The sequence below is a fragment of the Saccostrea echinata genome, unplaced genomic scaffold (assembly GCF_033153115.1).
Source record: "Saccostrea echinata isolate AGI-Se365-2 ecotype Australia unplaced genomic scaffold, CSIRO_AGI_Sech_v1 ptg000029l, whole genome shotgun sequence".
NCBI lineage: Eukaryota > Metazoa > Mollusca > Bivalvia > Ostreida > Ostreidae > Saccostrea > Saccostrea echinata.
In genome coordinates this window covers 23,242,501-23,262,758 of record NW_026889778.1, presented here as the reverse complement: position 1 = coordinate 23,262,758, position 20,258 = coordinate 23,242,501, and the positions used below count along the sequence as shown (strand labels likewise).

The window sequence follows — 20,258 nt, the reverse complement described above, 5'->3', positions numbered from 1 at the left end:
TAAAACTAAGATTAAGGTATATTTTGTTGTCATTAACACACTGCAGTTACAAGTGCCTTGATTCATGTTAATATTTTTTTCCATACATTTATTAATGAAACTTGTATTTATAATATTGTAAATTTACAATCATGTTTTAAAAATTTCTAGTGAGCAGTATTTGTATATGCTGAAAAAATATGTTTTAAACTTTTTGGATAATGTTCATGCATTAGACAGAATATGAAAATCATCCTATTCTTTAAATTTGATGGCTAAAGTGCGATTTCTAGATAGGAGTCTGAAGAAAGGTTGGTTTCTGAATGGGCTTTTACCTACAAGATTCAGAAATTTTATTTATCATGTGTTTTGTGTACAATTTATACAAATCTTGTATCCATATGCATGTATAATACATACTGAATTATATAAAAGGCTGAATTTGAATAAAAATCTTCTTTTCTCTTTTCACAACTCAGAACAAGCTTCGGGATGAAGCTTGTCTAAACTGAGCAGAGATTGTCTGCTAGCTGTATGAGTTCTCGTTTTAGTGGGATTTTGGCTCTATTAATTATTTTATTAAATGGTCACCTGACTTTCTCTGGTGAATTATCGCAATAGCTGCAATGATGTAGCCCTCTCCGATTTTTTTATCTCCCCCCCCCCCCCAAAAAAAAAATCGGAGATGGCTGCCTACATTATTGCAGCTATTATCGCAATAGAAACTAACTTAGAAACTAAAAATTGGAGATGGCTACATTATTGCAGCTATTATCGCAATAGAAACTAACTTGGAAACTAGTCTGCAATTTACCAGGTAATTGTCTTGCATAAAATTTTGAACATTTTCACATCTGAAAATATTGAAACAGTTTTAACCAGTATTTGTATATGTAGGAAGGGGAATCAAAATGATGATTTTCATGTTCCAATGCCCCTATTCCCCTGGGGCCTGATAAAGGGACAGAGTCAAAATTTTTAAATTCAAGCAACCTTTAAAAAATTTGTATTTGAATGGTCCAGTATTTGACATATATAGGTCCTACGTTCCAGTATTTGACCTTCTCAGTCCCAACCCAGTGTCTGGGAATTAAAGCCTGAACCGAGAGGACATGAACTATACAAACTCGTTTGAGGGCTACATGTAACTGCTTATTATAAGTACTAGGGCCTATAAATACATGTACTTGCCAGTAAGGTATCAGTGCATGAGTACATGACGAGATTGTATACAAATGTTCAATGTATAATGAATAAAACCTCCAAAATTTGTGTCACATGGTCTTGGAGTTCCTGTCCCAGGTGGTGTTGAGTTTGTTTTATGTAGAGACCAGAGAGAGAGACTTGTGATATCATGACCATGAAGGCTGAACATCCCTAATCTGTGTAACCAAAGAGGAGCAAGATGCGACGGACTGAACCAGGCCCTCTGAATCTCCGGTCAGGTGCTCTACCAACTTGAGCTATCTGGCAAATGGAACCCATCTGTCCACCACATATGTGATTGCACTAATTTATGAATACATGTTCACTAAAAAAAGAAATGTTTGAGGAAGATATATGCCACATGTATGGCATACAAGAAAAGGAACAGTTCAAAGTTTAGAATGTCTCTTTGTAATGGAAAGTGAAAACAATTGGTCATTTACTAGTCAGGGGCAAACAAAGTTTGATCTATTTCAGACCTCATTATCAAATAGGGTAATATATTTTTTAAAAGGTACCAGCTAGTGTACCAAATTTGATGATCAATTGTAATGTAAATCGTGTTCAAAATATTGAGCAGACAATACCTTTAAGGTTCCGAGTAGTTTGAGTCTTGACCTTGTAACCTCAAAATCTAGGTGGTCAACTACTCCTTAGGGGAAACAAGTGTTCCATGTTTAATGTCTGTCAAGCCAAAGGTTCTCAAAATATTGAGTGGCCAATGTTCAGTTTGACCCTTATTGTTGTGACCTCATAATCAACAGGCATCATCTACTCCTTAAGGAGAACCAGTGTACCAAGTCTGATGTCTGTCAAGCATTCTCAAGAAATTGAACTGACAAGATCCTCTGTCTGAAGTAGTTTGACCCTTAACCTTGTGACCTCAAAATCAACATGGGTCATATGCTCCTCAGGGTGTACTAGTCTATCAAGTTTGATGTCTGTCTAGCAAAGGGTTTTTAAGATATTGAGTGGACAACACTTGTTCTACTGACTGACAAACAGACAGGTGAAAATTAAGCTGAATATGGGTGGGGGGTATAATAAGTATATAAACAGTAGTTGAAGAACTTCTATTACTTCTGAATCAGTGCATGTATAAATCACAATAGTTTTAGTTCCATTTCATTTTCACTCTGACTATTTTCTGACAACATACATGTACATATTAGGCAATTACAGATTACAAAGCACACCTCAACCTATATAATTATCTTAATGAACTTTAACTTTTTAGCCCATCTGAGCTGAAAGCTCTGTTGAGCTTTTCTCATCACTCATGCACTGTCTGATGTCCAACTGCCCATCCGTTTTTAAATTTTTCACATTTTCAACCTAGTCTCAAGAACCACAGGGCCATTCTTAACCAAAGTTGGCAAAGGCATCCTTAATTGGGATAAAGCAAGTCATATAAAGACATAGAATCCTAGAAATAAATCTCCTCCAATAACTATAACCTTTGTTGAGGTGAGCTAAAAGTGGACAAGTTAAATAAAAAATTATTTTCCATGTGTGTAGGTAAAAATACTGCATAAGCAGAATTTTTAGCAAGGATTCAATTTTGGCATTATTAGCGAAGATGTTGAGATTGCAAAAATTGCATGTCGCTAACAATTCATGCAACACTAAGTAGGTAAGGTTATCTTGCAAAATATTGTCAAATTGCTAAAATTACTTCTCACTAAAATTTTATACAGATTTTTATGGCTAGATTGCTAAATAAGTGTCTCGCTCAAAAAATTTACACAGTAATTATGTGAAAATTTTCCCAGTGTTCAATACTCTGTCAGAACTGTGGAAAGTTCTCAAATTGCACATTAGGCAAGGTGACAATTTTCCCAGAATTCAATACTCTGTCAGATCTGTGCAAATTTCTCAAATTGCACTTAAGCCAAGGTTTACAACTAAATCATCACAAAATATGTTAAACACATGTGCTCCATTTATTTCAAATAGGTCACAAAACTCGGTTTCACACAATACATTAAATATAAATATAATCAGATAGTCTGTATCTAAGGTGGTTGGTTAGCAATACCACCACCACCACACAATCAAGATGTCTGCTCAGAGAGGGCACTTGTTTTTTCTTCTTCCTGGGCCTGCTGTCTTAATATCTCTAGCTGTTTTTGAACCTCTTCCTCAAAGTGCTGAAAAATGGATCAATATCATAAATTGTTAATGCCAATTATGTCCTGTCATCTTTTGAGATCAACTTCAGGATAAGTAACACATTGTCAAACAAAAAATGATGCACAGAATTTTTGACCGATTTCAGCAAGAATGACACAAATAAAGTCCTAAAATATAAATTGTAAGTATTCTTTGGTGTTCAAAATTGAGACTGTCTGCTATTTTCTGTATAATATATACATTTTTTTTCACATGTACATTCTATGAGTACATTATTATCTTAAAAAAATTCTAATTTACTCTAGCAAAAATTACTGACAGAAGTTAATAGCGATTCTCTGTAACCACTTAAACTACTTTGCCACGCATGGTCACCGACTTTGATGAAACTTTGCCCATTATTACAACTTGACACCAGAAACATATATCAAATAAAATTTCGTTGCTATGTGTCTTGGTTGCCATGGTAACAGCCAGAAAAGTTGAAAAAATTGAGATTTTCAGCTACTTTAAATCTTTATTAAGCCTTAATGAAGACTAAGAAAAACAAACAAACCATTCTCCCAAAAACAAGACACCTTGTTGCCACTTATGCTATAAAGAAACTATTTAGAATTTATCTCTAAGTAAGTGGTAACCATGGGTACATTTGGAATACATTTTAGATGCTGAAAAATGCTGAAAAACGCTCTATAGTCACAAATGATAGATGTTAGATGATCAAACTCAATCAACAACGTAAGAAAAACAATGAAAAATATTTGACCTCATGTAATTAGGTATTGGCAATATTATTCTAAAAATAACTTTCATGGTTGCCATGGTAACAGAGTGTCACCATGCAAAATCTGTTGCTATGATTGGGTTAATGCTACTATCGTGAGGAAAAACAATAAAATTCATGACTGGCACATTTGCATCCTTAGGATCTTGCAACACCCACAACATAAGAAAAATTGAGATTGATTGTTACTTTGCAGTGTAACCATGGAAACAATGTACTAGTTGTTTAAAGTGATATTTTTTTGCTGCTCTAGGAATTTACTAACCTTTTAATCAAGAAAAATATTATTTGAATCACCTTGAATATACTTATCTCATAGAACTAAAGTTGAATATCATATATTGTTAAAGGTTGTTGAAAAATACAACACTGTTGCTATGGTTACCAAGAAGAGAAAATGTTCGATTTTGTTAATTTTTTGTCAATATTAGACCGTATAACCCAGCTTTTTGCATCCAGTTAGAGATTTGGTGATAGTCAAAATTGAAAGTCAGGTTAGTTGTTCACATACATGTATATCAATCATTAATTAAAAGTTTTGGGAATCTACATACAACGGTACGTATCCAAGGAAACAGAGTATTTTTCAGATTTTTATGCATGTTTTTTCACCTTATTTCCATAGCAACGCACTATTTAAAGAATTGAAATTGAATTTTTTGAAATGTGAAAATTAGGGTCACACCAATGCCTTTAAAAATTGATCATAAGTTATATAGAAAAATGCTTTTTAAAAAGATAGGATAAGATTAAAACACTAAGAGAGTAAATTTAAAATCCCTTCGTGGTATTAAAACCATGGCAACCATTGCCAACCTATAAGAAAAATCATATTTGGTCCTTGGTATATGTTGCAAGGATCTCTTCTCTATTATTTGCTTGCATGTCAACCTATAATTGTTGTTATTCTTAAGTGTACGAATTTATAAAATTAAATGAACAAAATTATTACTTTTGAATACTTTGTTTCCATAGTAACGTATGTAATAGTTGATTTACCAAACATGTTTATCATGCATTTAAGACACCAGGCCTTCAACTTTCAGAAACAGTCATTGCCATTTGTTTGCTTTGCTGCAAACGTTAACTGTTGGACTCTGAACATGTTGAAAAATGCCATTTTTCAAACTTTAGGACATGTTGCCATGGTAACCATGACACGTAGCAACCAATTTTTGCCTGATTTGAGTTTACGGTATCAAACACTTTTATCATAGAGAGTTTGGAGAAATTCTGAAACTATGCGTGCCACAACTCCTATATAAAAGTTCAAGTCATTACAGAGAATGGCTCTTAATTATCTATAAGAACATAATCTATTAGTAGACTTATTGCTGATTTCTGAAAAACAAGTTTGTATTATTTATCCTTTAAAAACAAAATTTTCATCATTATCAGATTCTAGCCTGTTTCCTACTGAAGCCATTTCAGCTAATGTTTTAGCTCTTCTGAGCCAAAGGCTCAAAGAGCTAATGCTATGGCCATTTGTGCGGTGTGCGTAAACATTTTAGAATATGGGCCATAACTCAAGAACCCCTAGGCCAATTATTGTCGAATTTGTCACAGGGTATCCTTGGCCCAAGGGTTCCCATTTATACTAAAACTAGGGTTGTGATTCTTAAACAAGGGGAGATAATTAGGAAAATAGAAACAAAAGTACTGGTTGCTAAAAAATCTTCTTCTCAAGAACCACTGGGCAGATTATCACTGACTTACACAAAAGGATGAGGATAAGTTGTAGATTAAAATTTGCACGGGGATTTACCCTGGGGCAAAGGGCGTGGTCTCAAGGTCACTTCAAAGTTGACTAAAAATTACATTTTATCAAAATGTTGATAATTTCCTTACTATAAGGACTAGGATCATCAAATCTTGTCAGTTGATGCATCTAAGGACCTCATATCATGTTGACTCAAAAGTAGGTCACAGTGATCTACTTTTTAAATTTTGCGGCCATTCTTTTTCTAAATGATTTAGAGGCATATTTTGAACAATTTAAGGCCTATGATTATCAAACTTTTTCAGTTGATGTATCTTGGGTCCCCAGAGTATGTCGACTAAAAAGTAGGTCACTTTGGCCTACATTTTGAATTTTATGGCTAATCTTTTTCTAAACAATTAAGGTCATTTATTCGAATACTGAGAGGTTTAGAATCATTAAATCTTGTAAGATGATGCATCTTGGGGCCATAAAACATATTTATTAAAAAGTTGGTCACAGTGACCTACTTTTTGAACTTTGCACACATTCAATTTCAAAGTGTTTTAGAGGCATAATTTGGACATTTTAAGGCCTATGATCATTTAACTTTGTAAGTTGATGCATCTTGGGTCCTCAAAAAACGTCAACTGAAAAGTAGGTCACCATGACATTCTTTTCAATTTATAAGACTATAATTAAATATTTCAGGTCGTAATTGGCTTAGAATCATCAAACTTTGTCAGTTGATGCATCTTGGATCTTCAGAGTAGGTCAACTGAAAAATAGGTCACCGTGACCTACTTTTGAAAATTTATGGCTTCAATTAAATATTTCAGGTACTAATTGGCTTGAATTCATCAAACTTTGTCAGTTGATGCATCTTGGGTCCTTGGAGTACGACAACTGAGAAGTAGGTCACCGTGACCTTCTTTTGAAATTTTATGGCTGTATTTAATATTTTTTGGTACTATTTGTCTTAGAATCATCAAAATTTGTCAGTTAATGCATCTTGGGTCCTCGGAGTAGGTCAACTGAAAAGTAGGTCACCGTGACATACTTTTCAATTTATATGACTATAATTAAATATTTCGGGTACTTATTTGCTTAGAATTATAAAACTTTGTCAGTTGATGCATCCTGGGTCTTTGGAGTAAGTCAACTGAAAAGTAGGCCACATTGACCTACTTTTGAAAATTTATGGCTTCAATTAAATATTTAGGAACTAATTGGCTTGAATTCATCAAACTTTGTCAGTTGATGCATCTTGGGTCCTTGGAGTAGGTCAACTGAAAAGTAGGTCACCCTGACCTAGTTTAAAATTTTATGGCTGTATTTGATATTTTCAGGTACTATTTGGCTTAGAATCATCAAAATTTGTCAGTTGATATATTTTGGGTCCTCACAGTAGGTCGACTGAAAAGTAGGTCACCGTAACCTACTTTTCAATTTATATGACTATATAATTAAATATTTCGGGTACTTATATAAATTGGCTAAGAATCATCAAACTTTGTCAGTTGATGCATCTTTGGTCTTCGGAGTAGGTCGACTGAAAAGTAGGTCACCATGACCTACTTTTGAAAATTTATGGCTTTAATTAAATATTTCAGGTACTAATTGGCTTAGAATCATCAAACTTCGTCATTGATGCATCTTGGGTCTGCATTGTTAGTTAACTGAAAAGGAGGTAACTTTGACCTATCTTTGAAATTTTATGGCTTTATTTAAATATATCAGGTACTTATTGGCTTAGTATCATCAAACTTTATCAGTTGATGCATCTTGGGTCCTCAAATTATGTCATCTGAAAAGTAGGTCACTGTGACCTACTTTTGAAATTTTATGTTTATAATTTTAAAAATATTTTAGGTATTAATTGGCTTAGAATCATCAAACGTAGTTGATGCATCTTGGGTCTTCAGAGAATGAAAAGTGATAAGAAGGTCACCATGACCAACTCTCAGGTACTTATTGGCTTAGAATCATCTTGGGTTCTCAGAGTGTTTCATTTATAAAATGTAGGTCATGATGACCTACCTTTGGAATTTCAAGGGTTTATCTAAATATACAGGATATTTAGAAGCTTCAAATAGAAGTGATAGGTATTACAGTTTATCAGAAGAGTGATTCAAGGCCCTTGGGTTTCTTGTTCAGTAATATGAAGGATAAACAGAGCATGTGTTGTGTAGGAATGGGTATCACCAAACATTTTGTATCGTGATATACATTTATCACAATTTTTTCCAAAATATCATGATATTTTTACATGCAATTTTTACAAAAATTTTAAATGAATATTCATAATTCTTCCTACAAATATGCTGGAAAAACATAACTTCACTTTTTTAGCATTTTTTTATTTATTAATTTTTATGTAATATTAAAAGCAAGTCTGGATGCTAGCTGAGGATGCTGTTCTTTTACCATTTTCAACACTTTCTACACTTGTAATTGTGATCTGAAAGTTTGAACAAACTAGAAATCTGACCAGTCAGCAAGGGCCCCGCTGAGGGTTAGAAATACATGTATAAGGGTGAAGATTAGGGGATAAGAATTTTACTTGATTACAAAAATTTAAAAATATATAAAGAAGAATAAGCAACAGCAACTGCTAAATATCCAACAACCTGTAAATAGTATCCTTGTATTTACATAAGGCAGTAAAAAAAATAAATCAATTAAATGTATATTTAAAGAAGAATGGAGCATGTATTTTCTAAAATGCCAACCTTCAATGAATGCAAATATCGCCCAAGCTTGACCTTAACTTCAAAACAAACATCAGTTGCACCGACAAAGGTGTAAATTGATCTTAAAATGACAGAAAGATAACCCTCTAAAATTTTATGGAAGCAGCAAGAAAATCAATCCAAGGGGATTAATTATACTGCTCTCTCAACCTTTTCTTCTACGTTTACACAAAGAACTTTTTCAACAATGATAGAATGAGGTTATTATCTGAATACCTGTTAAAAAAAATAGTATTCTTGAATTTACATCAGGCAGAAAAAGAAAAAGAAAGAAGATATCTTTATCTATATCTTATTTTTAGAATTCAATAAAATCATAACTCATTGTTTTACCAAAATAAAGTATGAACATTATTTAAATCCACATTTCAGAGAATGTAAACATCATTCAGAATTGACCATCAAAACAAACTTCATTTGCAGACAGAGGTGTTAATTAATCTCAATGTGACAGATAAAGATAAATGCTTTGGATTTTCTTCAAGAGGAAAGTTAATTAATCCCAAGAGACTCATTGCAGCCTTTCATAGTTTACAATAGGAACATTCTCAGCAGTTTTCTCTCTTTGCCCATTCACTTTTATATAAAGTTAAGGAATCTACCCCACCACCCCAGCTCCAAACCGGACATAGAGAACCAAACTTAGCATCAAAATATGTCTTACTGCCTATTCAACCAACATACCAAATTTGAACTTAATTGGTCAACCCTAAAAATAGTTATTAGAAAAAAAATTTGTGGACGGAAGAATGACAGACGGACAGCTAGACAGACAGACAGAGTGATTACTATAGGGCACCCGCAAATCCTTGCGGGGCCCTAATAAATGAATAAGTTCTGGAATTTATAATTACATGAACGTAATCACACAATAAAAAATCATGATATACTGATAAAATCGCACATCCCTAGTATTGTGAATGCAGTAATATTTATATTCTGCAAAATAATTAGCTAACTATATATATACTGTCTGGAAGCATACAAAAGTAGAGTTTAACCTGTTTAATCAATATGTACTAAGAGACAAATTTTGTGTCTGAGTAGACAGGGTGTCGGATTACAGTGTAAAGATTGAACAATGAAAATAGTAAAAAGGGGAATGAAAATATTGAAGATTAAAATTCACATGAGTGGAATGGATTGCACAGTGTCAGATATCGAATTAGACAGCTTTAACTGTATAAATTTTCTGAAAGCTCTTATTATGAAAATACTTTTTCTGTAAATTATAATAGTATAATTTTCAGATTGCAATAGCAATATATTTAACCTCTGGCTCAATAATATTTTGTCAATGAGTAATAAAAGAAAATTTGTACACATAATTTCTTTATTTATTCACATGCATTTTTCTCATTACTGTACAAATGAAGTAAACATAAACAGTCCATTGCTTTTCATAAATTTTAATATAAAACAATAATTTCTGCTTCAAAGATATTTTACTGAAAAAATATCTGGGAATAATTAAAAGAAAAAACAAGAGGCCCATGGGCCACATCGCTCACCTGAGCAATGTGGCTAGGAAAAAAATAGCAAAAACCAGTTCAGTATTGAAAAGCTTAAATGCATAAGTGGTCCTGACCTACCCCTAAAACAGGGGTGGGGGGTGGGGGTGGTGGTTTCATGATTGGAACAAAATTGAATCTACACCACCTGAGGATGCTTCCATATAAATAATATGACCAATTAGAGCTTTGCTTCTTGAAAAGAAGATTTTTTAAAGATTTTTCCTATATACATGTACTTCTATGTTAAATTTTGATCGTCCTTTGTGGCCCCACCCTACCCTTGGGGGTCATAATTTGAACAAACTTGAATCTACACTACCTGAGAATGCTTCCATATAAATATGAGCAATCATGGCTTTGCTGTTCTTGAGAAGAAAATTTTTCCTTTATATTCCTATGTAAAACTTTGATCATCCATTGTGACCCACCCTAACCCTGGGGTCATGATTTGAAGATTTTTCCTATATATTCCTATGTAAAACTTTGATCATCCATTGTGGCCCCACCCTAACCCTGGGGGTCATGATTTGAACAAATATGAATTGACACTACCTGATGATGATTCCACATAAGTTTCATCCTTCCTGGCCCACTGGTTCTCGAGAAGAAGATTTTTAAAAGATGCCATTAATTTTTCACTATTTGGTAATTATATCCCCTTGGAAAAGGGTGTGGCCCTTCATTTGAACAAGCTTGAATCCCCTTCACCCAAGGATACTCTGTGCCAAGTTTGGTTGAAATTGGCCCAGTGGTTCTGGAGAAGAAGATGAAATTGTGAAAAGTTAACGACGACAGACAACAGACAAATTTTGATGAGAAAAGCTCACTTGAGCCTTCTGCTCAGGTGAGCTAAAAACTATTGTACTTTGTCTTCATGGTGCATTTCAGGGAGCTAAGATCACTTTAGAAAAATTATATTTGGTCTTGGTCATAAGTTCTTTTGTGAAACAGGGCCCAGAATTCCTCTGGCTGTGTATGAAGCCAATTAAAAAATCTTAATTTGACAGTTCAGGACCAATAATTCCATTACAGTACTGATGATTATGTAAAATAAAGTCATTTTTTAAAATGCTTTTCATCTATCTCATATACTTTTTTTAAATGATTATAAACCAAAAACTAAACAAATAAAAAAAAATTCCAATATCTGGGCCTATAACAGTCACTCTCATGTATATATTCAAGATCAAACATTAAGGAAATTCTATACACAGCCTCATCATGCTATTTGATGTTATATACAGTTACTTTATTCCTATAACATTTTTTAAGATAATAGTAACTACATAAATTGGAAGAAATTGACATTTGGGGGCCCTTTAAATAAGGACCACTAATTTTAAAGAAACTTGCTAAATAGCTAGATCTTGCAATCCTGCTACATTTGTAGATTCCGTCAATCTGCTTGCTTTTATACTTATAAGACAATGAAAATGGATTATTCTCATAAACTGACGTAACTTGTAGAGAGAACATTACAGACATGAAATATTTACAATAAAGCATGCTTAAAAAAAAAAGAAAAGCAGTGAAAAAAAAGACAATATATAAGTCATATATAAATCAAAAGAGCCAACCCAAAAAGTTTGCAGAGATCTTGGCAAAAAAATAATAATTATTAAATACATGTAACGGTACATATGTAGTAGTATTAAAAGTGACCTTCATTTTTATTGGATCAAAATGAAGAGTGGATTATTTGTATTGAGGACAATTATTCAAATCAATACTATAAGTATTAAGGATCAGAAAAAAAAATCTGTCCAATAGTTTCAGAGATACAGATGATATAAAATATATTTAGTACGTCATAAAATAGAATGTGATGAAGAAAGATCATACATTTATATATAAGGCTGGGACGATATAACTTTTTCTATATCGATATGTATCATGATATTTGAGCCACGATACGATACATATCACAATATGTTGAATTGGTTATAAAATCTTTTTTTGTGTTGAAATCTTCACAAATAAGAATAATTTATTGAGAAATTAAGTTGTATATTTGTTTTAAAACAAAATTATTTTACACAAGTGGTGTTAATTATTATGTATTTTATATATATATTCATATTTAGCATATTTATTTTATTATTATAATATTAAATCTAAAATGTTAAGTAAACAAAGAAAAACATAAGTCAGAATATTTTTTGCTATATTCTTTATACGTATCGATATGCCTATCGTCTTCACAAAGAATCGATATTATCGATATCTCGATATATTGTCCCAGCCCTATTTATATAATTATGTTTACTTATATAATACAGACCTAATAAAACTAAACATGATTAATGAGACATTGTATGGATTTATCTAGTCAATTTTTAAAAGACTGAAAATAATTTTTGAAATGTGCAGATTTAAAACTTTGTAGCTTTAAGTGAAATTTTAATAAATCTGGCAATTCATTCCATAACTGCTAGCCATAAATTGTAAAAACTTTTTTTAAAATACATTGTTTCTCAGCCTTTAAATACACAATGCACTGCTTTGGCTAAAAATAGTAGATCTACTTTTTATTTCATAAAAATATTTAAAACATCTATCAAATAAATTTGGAGATGATCTATGTAAGACTTTGAAAACAAGAATGATATTACTATAAACCAAGTACCATATAATAGCAGGTTTTTTTAGTGGGTGTAATAGTTGGGATTTTGCTTGCTCAAAGGTATGCCAATATCGCTTTCCATAAAGCATTTTTCATTGGTGTATAGAGGGTCCGTAATCAATTATAATTAATATATAAAACAATTATGATATAAGCAACCTATGGAAAATATCCAAAATGAACACATATAATCATATTCAAGATTCCTCTCTATTTCACATTCATCATTCTTGTAAAGTGCTTTGAGCTGCACTCTAAGTGCACAGGAATGCTACATTGTCTGCAACCAAATTTTGTCACACCTTTCCTCTGACCCTGAGGTCCAGAAAGTGAACACTCCCGGCACACTTTGTTCTTAGGAAACAACTTCACAATATTAATATCATGAGCTGTGGCTCTGCCCCCACAGTCAACTTTTGGTGGTTCCCTCCTTGCCCTTGTGTCACCAATGAGGTCTTCCACAATATCCTCGATGAAATCTTGGAAACCAGGCCATTTTTCTCGTGCAATTTCAGGGTGAGTGTCCTTGGCAACAATGTATGCATTGTGGGCCGATGCCATCAAAAGGTGAAAAAATATGCAACGCCACCATTTCTTGGACCTGTGGTTCAGTAGGTAATATCCTACCATTTGATCACAAAGATCCACTCCTTTCATATTACGCTGGTAGTCAGCCACCATCAATGGAACCTCCACAACACCACTTTCAGATGCTCGTCTGGATACCTGACCACGGTGGATTGGGTCGTGGAAGTTGGAAATGACAGTTATGGGTTTTGTGTCTTGCCATACACAGTATGTCAAGCTGTCCTTTTGTGCAACCTTAAATTCGTGTTTCTGAAGGTTCACTTTGCTGGGTAGCAAATCTTTTGGAAGTCCCTTCTGATTCACACGTACAGCTCCACATGCCATTATTCCTTGTGAGTGAAGGTTCTTCAGGAGTTCTGGACTTGTGTAAAAGTTGTCCATGTAGACACACAAGTTGGACCCAAAATAATGGTGGCACAGGTCCATTACAACTGTGTGAGCAAGTCCTTTCTCTTGGTCAATTTCCTTTCCCGTGTAAATTTGGAATCTACTTAAGTAGCCAGTCTCACTTTCAGCTAGCGCATAAACTTTCACCCCCCTTTTTACAGACCTTTTTGATGAGTACTGCCGAAAGGATAATTTTCCCTTGAATTTAATCATACTTTCGTCCACAGTTGCATTTCCGTAGGGTACATATAGTTCTGTAAATTTTGTATTCAGGAATTCTAAAAGCCAACGAATTTTCCAAAGTTTATCCGGTGTCTCTGACTTAACTTCATTATTTTGGATATGTAAATACCTCCAAATTTGAAAAAATCTGTCCCTGGACATTACTTTGTTGAAATTTGTAGAAAATATCCACTTAGACTGCCTCCAATAATCAGACTTATCTGGAAGTCTCAGGATCCCCATGGAAAAACAAAGTGCTATAAAGACTTTGATATCATTCATCTCAACTGGCCTCCAAGGACGTCCTTTTGAAGAGGATGAGTTTTTTTCTTGCTCCTGGTGGGCATAATTATTGGTTTCTTGCATTAATTTGTCGAGCAGTTCGTTGGTCCAAAAAAGTTCCAAATACTGCCCAGCGGATGCCTCTGCTGGGTGTACAACTGTTGCGCCTGCAGGTTTTTTAAATGGATTTCCTAGACGCGGATAGAAATTTTCATACACCCAATTGTTCTGATATCCACAGAAATCAGCATCTTCTTCATTTTCTTCCAAGAAGTTGACCTCACCACCATTTATTTCTGGATCAATTTCACCCACAAAATCATCTCGCTGATCGTCGTATTCTATTTCTATGTCACTTCCGTCACTCAGTCCTTCATTTCTCTCCGCCATTTTGAAATTGTTCCTACTAAACACAGAATCTTTAAGAATGATCGCGTCAGTTGCCTCAGTTCGCAGGCACCTGAAATTTTATCAATAAATTGCAAATATAGGCCCAGTTGGAAAAATCTGACCCCCTCTTTATGGTTGGGGGAATGAGAAACTTACAAATGCCTTGATAGATAAGCTATTTCAATAAACATGCTTGGCAGCAAAATTTTGGATATCTGCTGTACTAATATTAAGTACACATTTATATAGGTGGGACAAATGCTCAATTTTTTTTTTAAGGGGGGGGGGGTCCACTTGTCTAACTCAGAATTTTTTGACAATCAAAAAAAATCCAAACAAACACATAAACAAACCTTGTGGGGTGGGGGTGTAGAAGATACTTGCCTTAGTCAATTTTCTTGAAATACATGAGTCATATGTATATTAAAGTTCCTGTGAACAAAATGTGGTTGTGAAAACTTACTTTCAGAGGTTGGTAGTACATATGAACACACTGATTTCCTACAAACATCCAGAAGAAGGATTTGGCAATTACTGTAAATCTGTACTTTGTAAAATATTCAGCAAGCATCCCCATATCTGAAAAAAAAGCTAAATAATGAGTCGTTATAACCATGATACTAATTATTTCAAAATGAATAAAAAGATCAACATTGAATGTGGTTATATATAATTATAAGCATAATGATAAAAAGTCTCAAACAAGACTGTAGCTCTACTGATTTGTATTACAAAGGAAAAGAAAAACCTGGACTTGAAACTTAGTGACTTTGACATCACTTACAAACAAATAATGATCCTTGGTGAAGTTTCTAATCATATACTAAATTTTGTTAAATTCAGACCAAAACTGTAGAAGGAATATAATGTGGAGGGTAGGGGTCCACCCGGAATAAGTAGTGCACCCTACAACACTTGGTCACGCAGTAACCATAAAACTTGGTTACTGTCCTTAACTTAAAACCTTCAAGGATTAAGACATAAAAATGTCTTTTCCTGTCTTTATTACAGGACTATGTACATTATATATACACATCTAAGACTGGGTCTGCCAGCTGTTTGCCCTAACTCAAGCTAACTCTGCTCTCTCTATCTAACTGCTTCTAAACTACTACTCTTTATTCAATATATATTTTGTTTTAGAGTAAATCTAGTAATTATTTGATTTACTCAAATTGGCTTGTCAATGATTGAGTAGGTGACATGAACAGGTAGGGCATTAGATTAACTAATTACACATCATTAAGGATTAATAATAATGTGATAGCCAAGCCATCTGGTAGACCTTAATACTGTATCAATTATTTAACTTTGACATCAACAGAAATTATTGTAAATTAAGGGAAATAAGTTTTCTAAGTTTACATTTTTTATGACCCCTAACCTTTTTGTTATTGGCTATAGTAACCTTCTGTAGAAAATCTTACATTATTCTTATTTTAGCAAAATTGCTCATTGAAATTTAAAAACTGATACATAACATCTATAAAGCATTGTGTACCCTGGTCTTGTACACCTACATGTATGTTTTTAAGTTTATTTAAACAATAAAATGCTTTCTTTGGTTGTTAGTACAGGAATTAATGTCGCAGCTGTCGCAGAAAAAGTACATAACCCACGTAAGTGGGTTATGTAATTTTTTTTGCAATAGCTGCGACATTAATTCCCACATTAACAAACAAAGAAAGACATTTTATTGTTTATATTTATATCTGTATAAAAAGTCATATAAAGTAAAATTAGATATGCTAAATGTTGTATTATAGATGTGTATGTCATTGTATGCATAATTGATGGAAGAGCCGTTGCTCAAGAAATCTATGCAGGTGGCATTCTCAGTGGCGTTTACTGACTGATAAGTGGCAATGGTGTTCATAAGAAATAAAGAAAATAATATACAGTGAATGTAAATATTTATGAACATCAGACCAAACATATATTTGAGAAGCAATGTTTCAAATTTTAAATGAGAAAAAAACTTTTTATTTTTCATACCACTTCAACATTGTTTAAAAACCAATAAATAGAATAATGTATCTTGGTGCACTCCAATTGTGAATCAAGTCTAGAATTCTTTAAATGAAAAAAAACTGTTGGAGGAAAAGCATATAGACAGACATTAGGAAAGAAAAAATGGAAGGCCATGTTGTAAGATCAAGAACTAGATGGGTCGAGGAAGGGGAGAAACCCACAAGGTATTTTTGCAACTTGGAAAAGCGTAATTATTTAAATAAAACTATTAAAAAACTGGAACTTGAGGAAAACTGTAATATATATGACCAAGCAAGAATACTTAATGAAGTAAAAATTTTCTACCAAAACCTTTATGCAAATAAGGACTCTGAACTCCTAGACTTAGACCTTGAAAATATTATTAAAAATCATGACATTCCAAAATTAGATAAACACACTTCAGAATCAATAGAAAAAAAAATATCTGAAGATGAAATCTTTGAAGTTTTAAAAAATATGAAAAACAATAAATCCCCAGGAAGTGATGGTTATACAGTTGAATTTTTTAAATTTTTTTGGAAAGATCTGAAACAAATTATATGTCAGTCAATAAATTGTATCTTCGTCAAAAAGGAGCTCCCTATTTCTCAGCGATTGGGAATTATTTCATGTTTGCCAAAGGGAGACAAACCTAGACAATTTTTAAGAAACTGGCGACCCATTACACTATTGAATGTTGTTTACAAATTAATCTCAGGTTGTCTAAGTTTTCGAATTAAATCCACATTAGACTATCTTATTTCAGATACTCAGTCAGGATTTTTAAAAGGAAGATACATCAGAGAAAATACAAGATTCATTTATGATTTAATGGAATATACTGACCGTAAAAATATACCTGGATTACTAGTGTTAATTGATTTTGAAAAGGCATTTGACTCAATTTCTTGGACCTTTATTTATTAAGTATTAAAATTTTTTGGCTTTGGTGAATATATAATTGAATGGATTAAGATTCTAAACACAAAATTTAAGGCTTCAGTGTTACAAAGTGGGTTTTTATCTGATCAGATTGACATTGAGAGAGGATGTAGACAAGGGGACCCTGTCGCACCATATTTGTTTCTTCTTTGTGCTGAAATTCTTGCAATCTTAATTAAGCAAAATAAAAATATAAAGGGTATCTCGATAAGTGACAAGGAACATAAAATAAGTCAGTACGCTGATGATACATCTCTTGCTCTTGATGGTTCACCTAAATCTTTGTTTGCTGCCTTGGATACCTTAGATTTTTTCTCAAAAATATCTGGTTTAAAAGTAAACAGCTCTAAAACAAAAATAATATGGATAGGCTCAAAAAAGTTTTCAAGTCAGGTTTTTCATCATTCTAGATGGAAACTCGACTGGGGGTCCACAACTTTTAACTTATTAGGTATTAACTTTTCAGTTGACTTACAAAAAATTACAAATTTAAACTAGATGCTGTCATGAGACAGTAATACCCGCACTAAGGTGTTTGCCTCTAAATGCACACTCCTTCATATTGGGCTTACCAAGGAAAAAGTCCAAATAATTCTATAATTTACACAGTACATGTATTCGTCAAATCGAACATAAAATGCTCTGGTGACCATGTGACCCATGAACCTCTTATACGCATTTCATATACTTAATTCATTACCAGTCTGAAATAACAGAATTTAATTAATGATGTAAATTAGGTTTTGATAAAAGGGGGGATATAAATTTTTGGCCCATAATTGGAACTTTTTAAATTTATTTTCTCAACAACAAATAATATTATTTTAGTACAAAGCGTTTTTGATGAATTTATCAAAATGTGCAAACTTTTTTTAGTATTTGATTAGGCAAAAACCTCCTTTAAAAGCCATACCTGATCAATTTTGTCACCCCCCCCCCCCCCAACACACACACACAATTTGCCTGTTTTTGGAAATAGGCTTAGATGGCAAAGTTATGTTAAAACATCGTTTGTTATGATAATTTAAAATTTGTTCTTGTACTGTACATGTATGTGAACACCTTTTTGAAAATTTCTAAATCACACTGGGCTTGCGTCACCCTACCAGTACTAGTACTAGTTTTACCATTATCATTTTTAGATTGCACATGCCATGTGACATGGTGCAGTGTTACATGTATATCAGTGGAAATTAATTCATTTTGTGTTTTAATTGGATTATATTTCATGAAGTTGACAGGACCTATGACAGTCGGTATATAAGTACAAGTTTAAGTATAGATTGGGGTAAAATAAACCGAAATGCAAATGGTTAGGTTAAAGTTTAAAAAGGATCGAAGATCGTCGGCAATCTCCTATGCAGAATTGTCGTTCGTTTCTCTCTCAGACACTGAATGTATGAGCCGATGGTAGAGAGTGGATCATCGGATGCCACAATAGACGAATTTCACATTCTGAAGAGTTATCTCCCGTTGTCGACATTACATTCAGTTACAGGCACAGATCCGGGAATTTTTTTCCGGGGGGGAGGGGGGGGGGGGGGTCCACACCTCGGTCCAAAAAAATTCCAGCCCAGAATTTCCTGAGGAGCAAAAAAAAAAAACAAACAAACAAACAAACAAAATAAAAACAATGATGGTGGGGTCCATGTTTTTAAAGGGGGAGGGTATCCAAAGTCATTTTTCATTTGCTTCTGTAAATCAGTACATAGTCCTATTTAAATAACTCTGCAAATTCCGGGGGGGGGGGGGGGGGGGGGTCCAATCTCCCTAGCCGCTCCCTGTCCCTGAAATGACAAATGATCTTGTGACTCCTATATAGAATAGAAACTTTTCCATATGACTATACATAATTTTGTTTCTTGTGTATTATGTTATGTACATCTAATGGTTTAAGGTTATGAACCCCTGGAGGTCATCCCCACTCTCTTAATGAACTGGAAATGTTCATAATATGACTACATCAAATTAAATAAAAGTGCATCAATGATAAGATTACTTGACATTTCATTCATGATATTGGGTCAACCCATGTACCCTCCTAGAATTAGGAATGAAAATCATTCAGAGAGATGGACCATTAAACTATTTGTATATATTCACATTTTTTTTATGTCAAACCAAAGTATTAGACTAGTTTGCATACATGAACAAACAGGGGTCTGGGAAGGGGAAGGGGCAAGGGGAAGGAGTTATCTCTTTGCGTCTTAATTGTTGAAAATTCCTAAAATGAATGTTAACCTCAAATCTGACTCGTACGTCTTCATTATTTTGAAGTGGTGGTGTCTCCGTATGAGTGAAAAATTCCCAAGAGGGACATTTGTAACTCTTTCCAAGTACTCGTGATCATCAGTTTTTAGCTCACTTGAGTTTTTCTGGTTTTCTGATCAAATTTTGTTTGTCATCCATCTGTCCGCCTGTAAACTTTTCACATTTTTGTCTTCTTCACTAGAACCGCTGGGCCAATTTCAACCTACCCTGCCACAAAGCATCTTCGGGTAAAGGGGATTCAAGTTTGTTCAAGTGAAGGGTCACACCCTCTTTCAAGGGGGGATAATCAAGAATTAGTGAAAATTTGGTGGTATCATTTTTAAAAAGTCTTATCAAGAACCACTGACTGGGCCCAAAAAGTTGAAACTTTCTTTACATAGACTTAGTGTAGCTTCAAATTTGTTAAAATTATGACCGGCTGGGGTAGGGTGGGGCCACATATGGGGATCCAATGATTTACATAGAAAAATGCAGGGGATTTTTTCCATCAGAA

At 33.5% G+C, this 20,258-nt stretch overlaps 1 protein-coding gene and 1 long non-coding RNA gene across 2 annotated transcripts in view; both read right to left on the bottom strand.

Moving 5' to 3' along the window:
* Positions 1 to 3,109: 3,109 nt before the first annotated feature.
* The window catches only part of LOC133194644 (uncharacterized), a 23,694-nt gene continuing 6,545 nt past the window's right edge, over positions 3,110 to 20,258 (bottom strand). Inside the window, exons 3-4 of the long non-coding RNA XR_009722147.1 lie at positions 15,024 to 15,139; positions 3,110 to 3,335 (exon numbers count right to left, since the gene is read on the bottom strand). This is a non-coding gene — a long non-coding RNA (uncharacterized LOC133194644). The remainder of the gene's footprint in view (positions 3,336 to 15,023; positions 15,140 to 20,258) is intronic.
* Positions 12,879 to 14,623, bottom strand: LOC133194643 (piggyBac transposable element-derived protein 4-like). Its single transcript, XM_061330558.1, has one exon. The coding sequence runs from the start codon at positions 14,558 to 14,560 to the stop codon at positions 12,902 to 12,904; it is 1,659 nt and encodes a 552-aa protein (XP_061186542.1). The 5' UTR covers positions 14,561 to 14,623; the 3' UTR covers positions 12,879 to 12,901.

Excerpts from the sequence above, each read along its gene's own strand:
- LOC133194643 (XM_061330558.1), bottom strand. The coding sequence starts at position 14,560 with ATGGCGGAGAGAAATGAAGGACTGAGTGACGGAAGTGACATAGAAATA.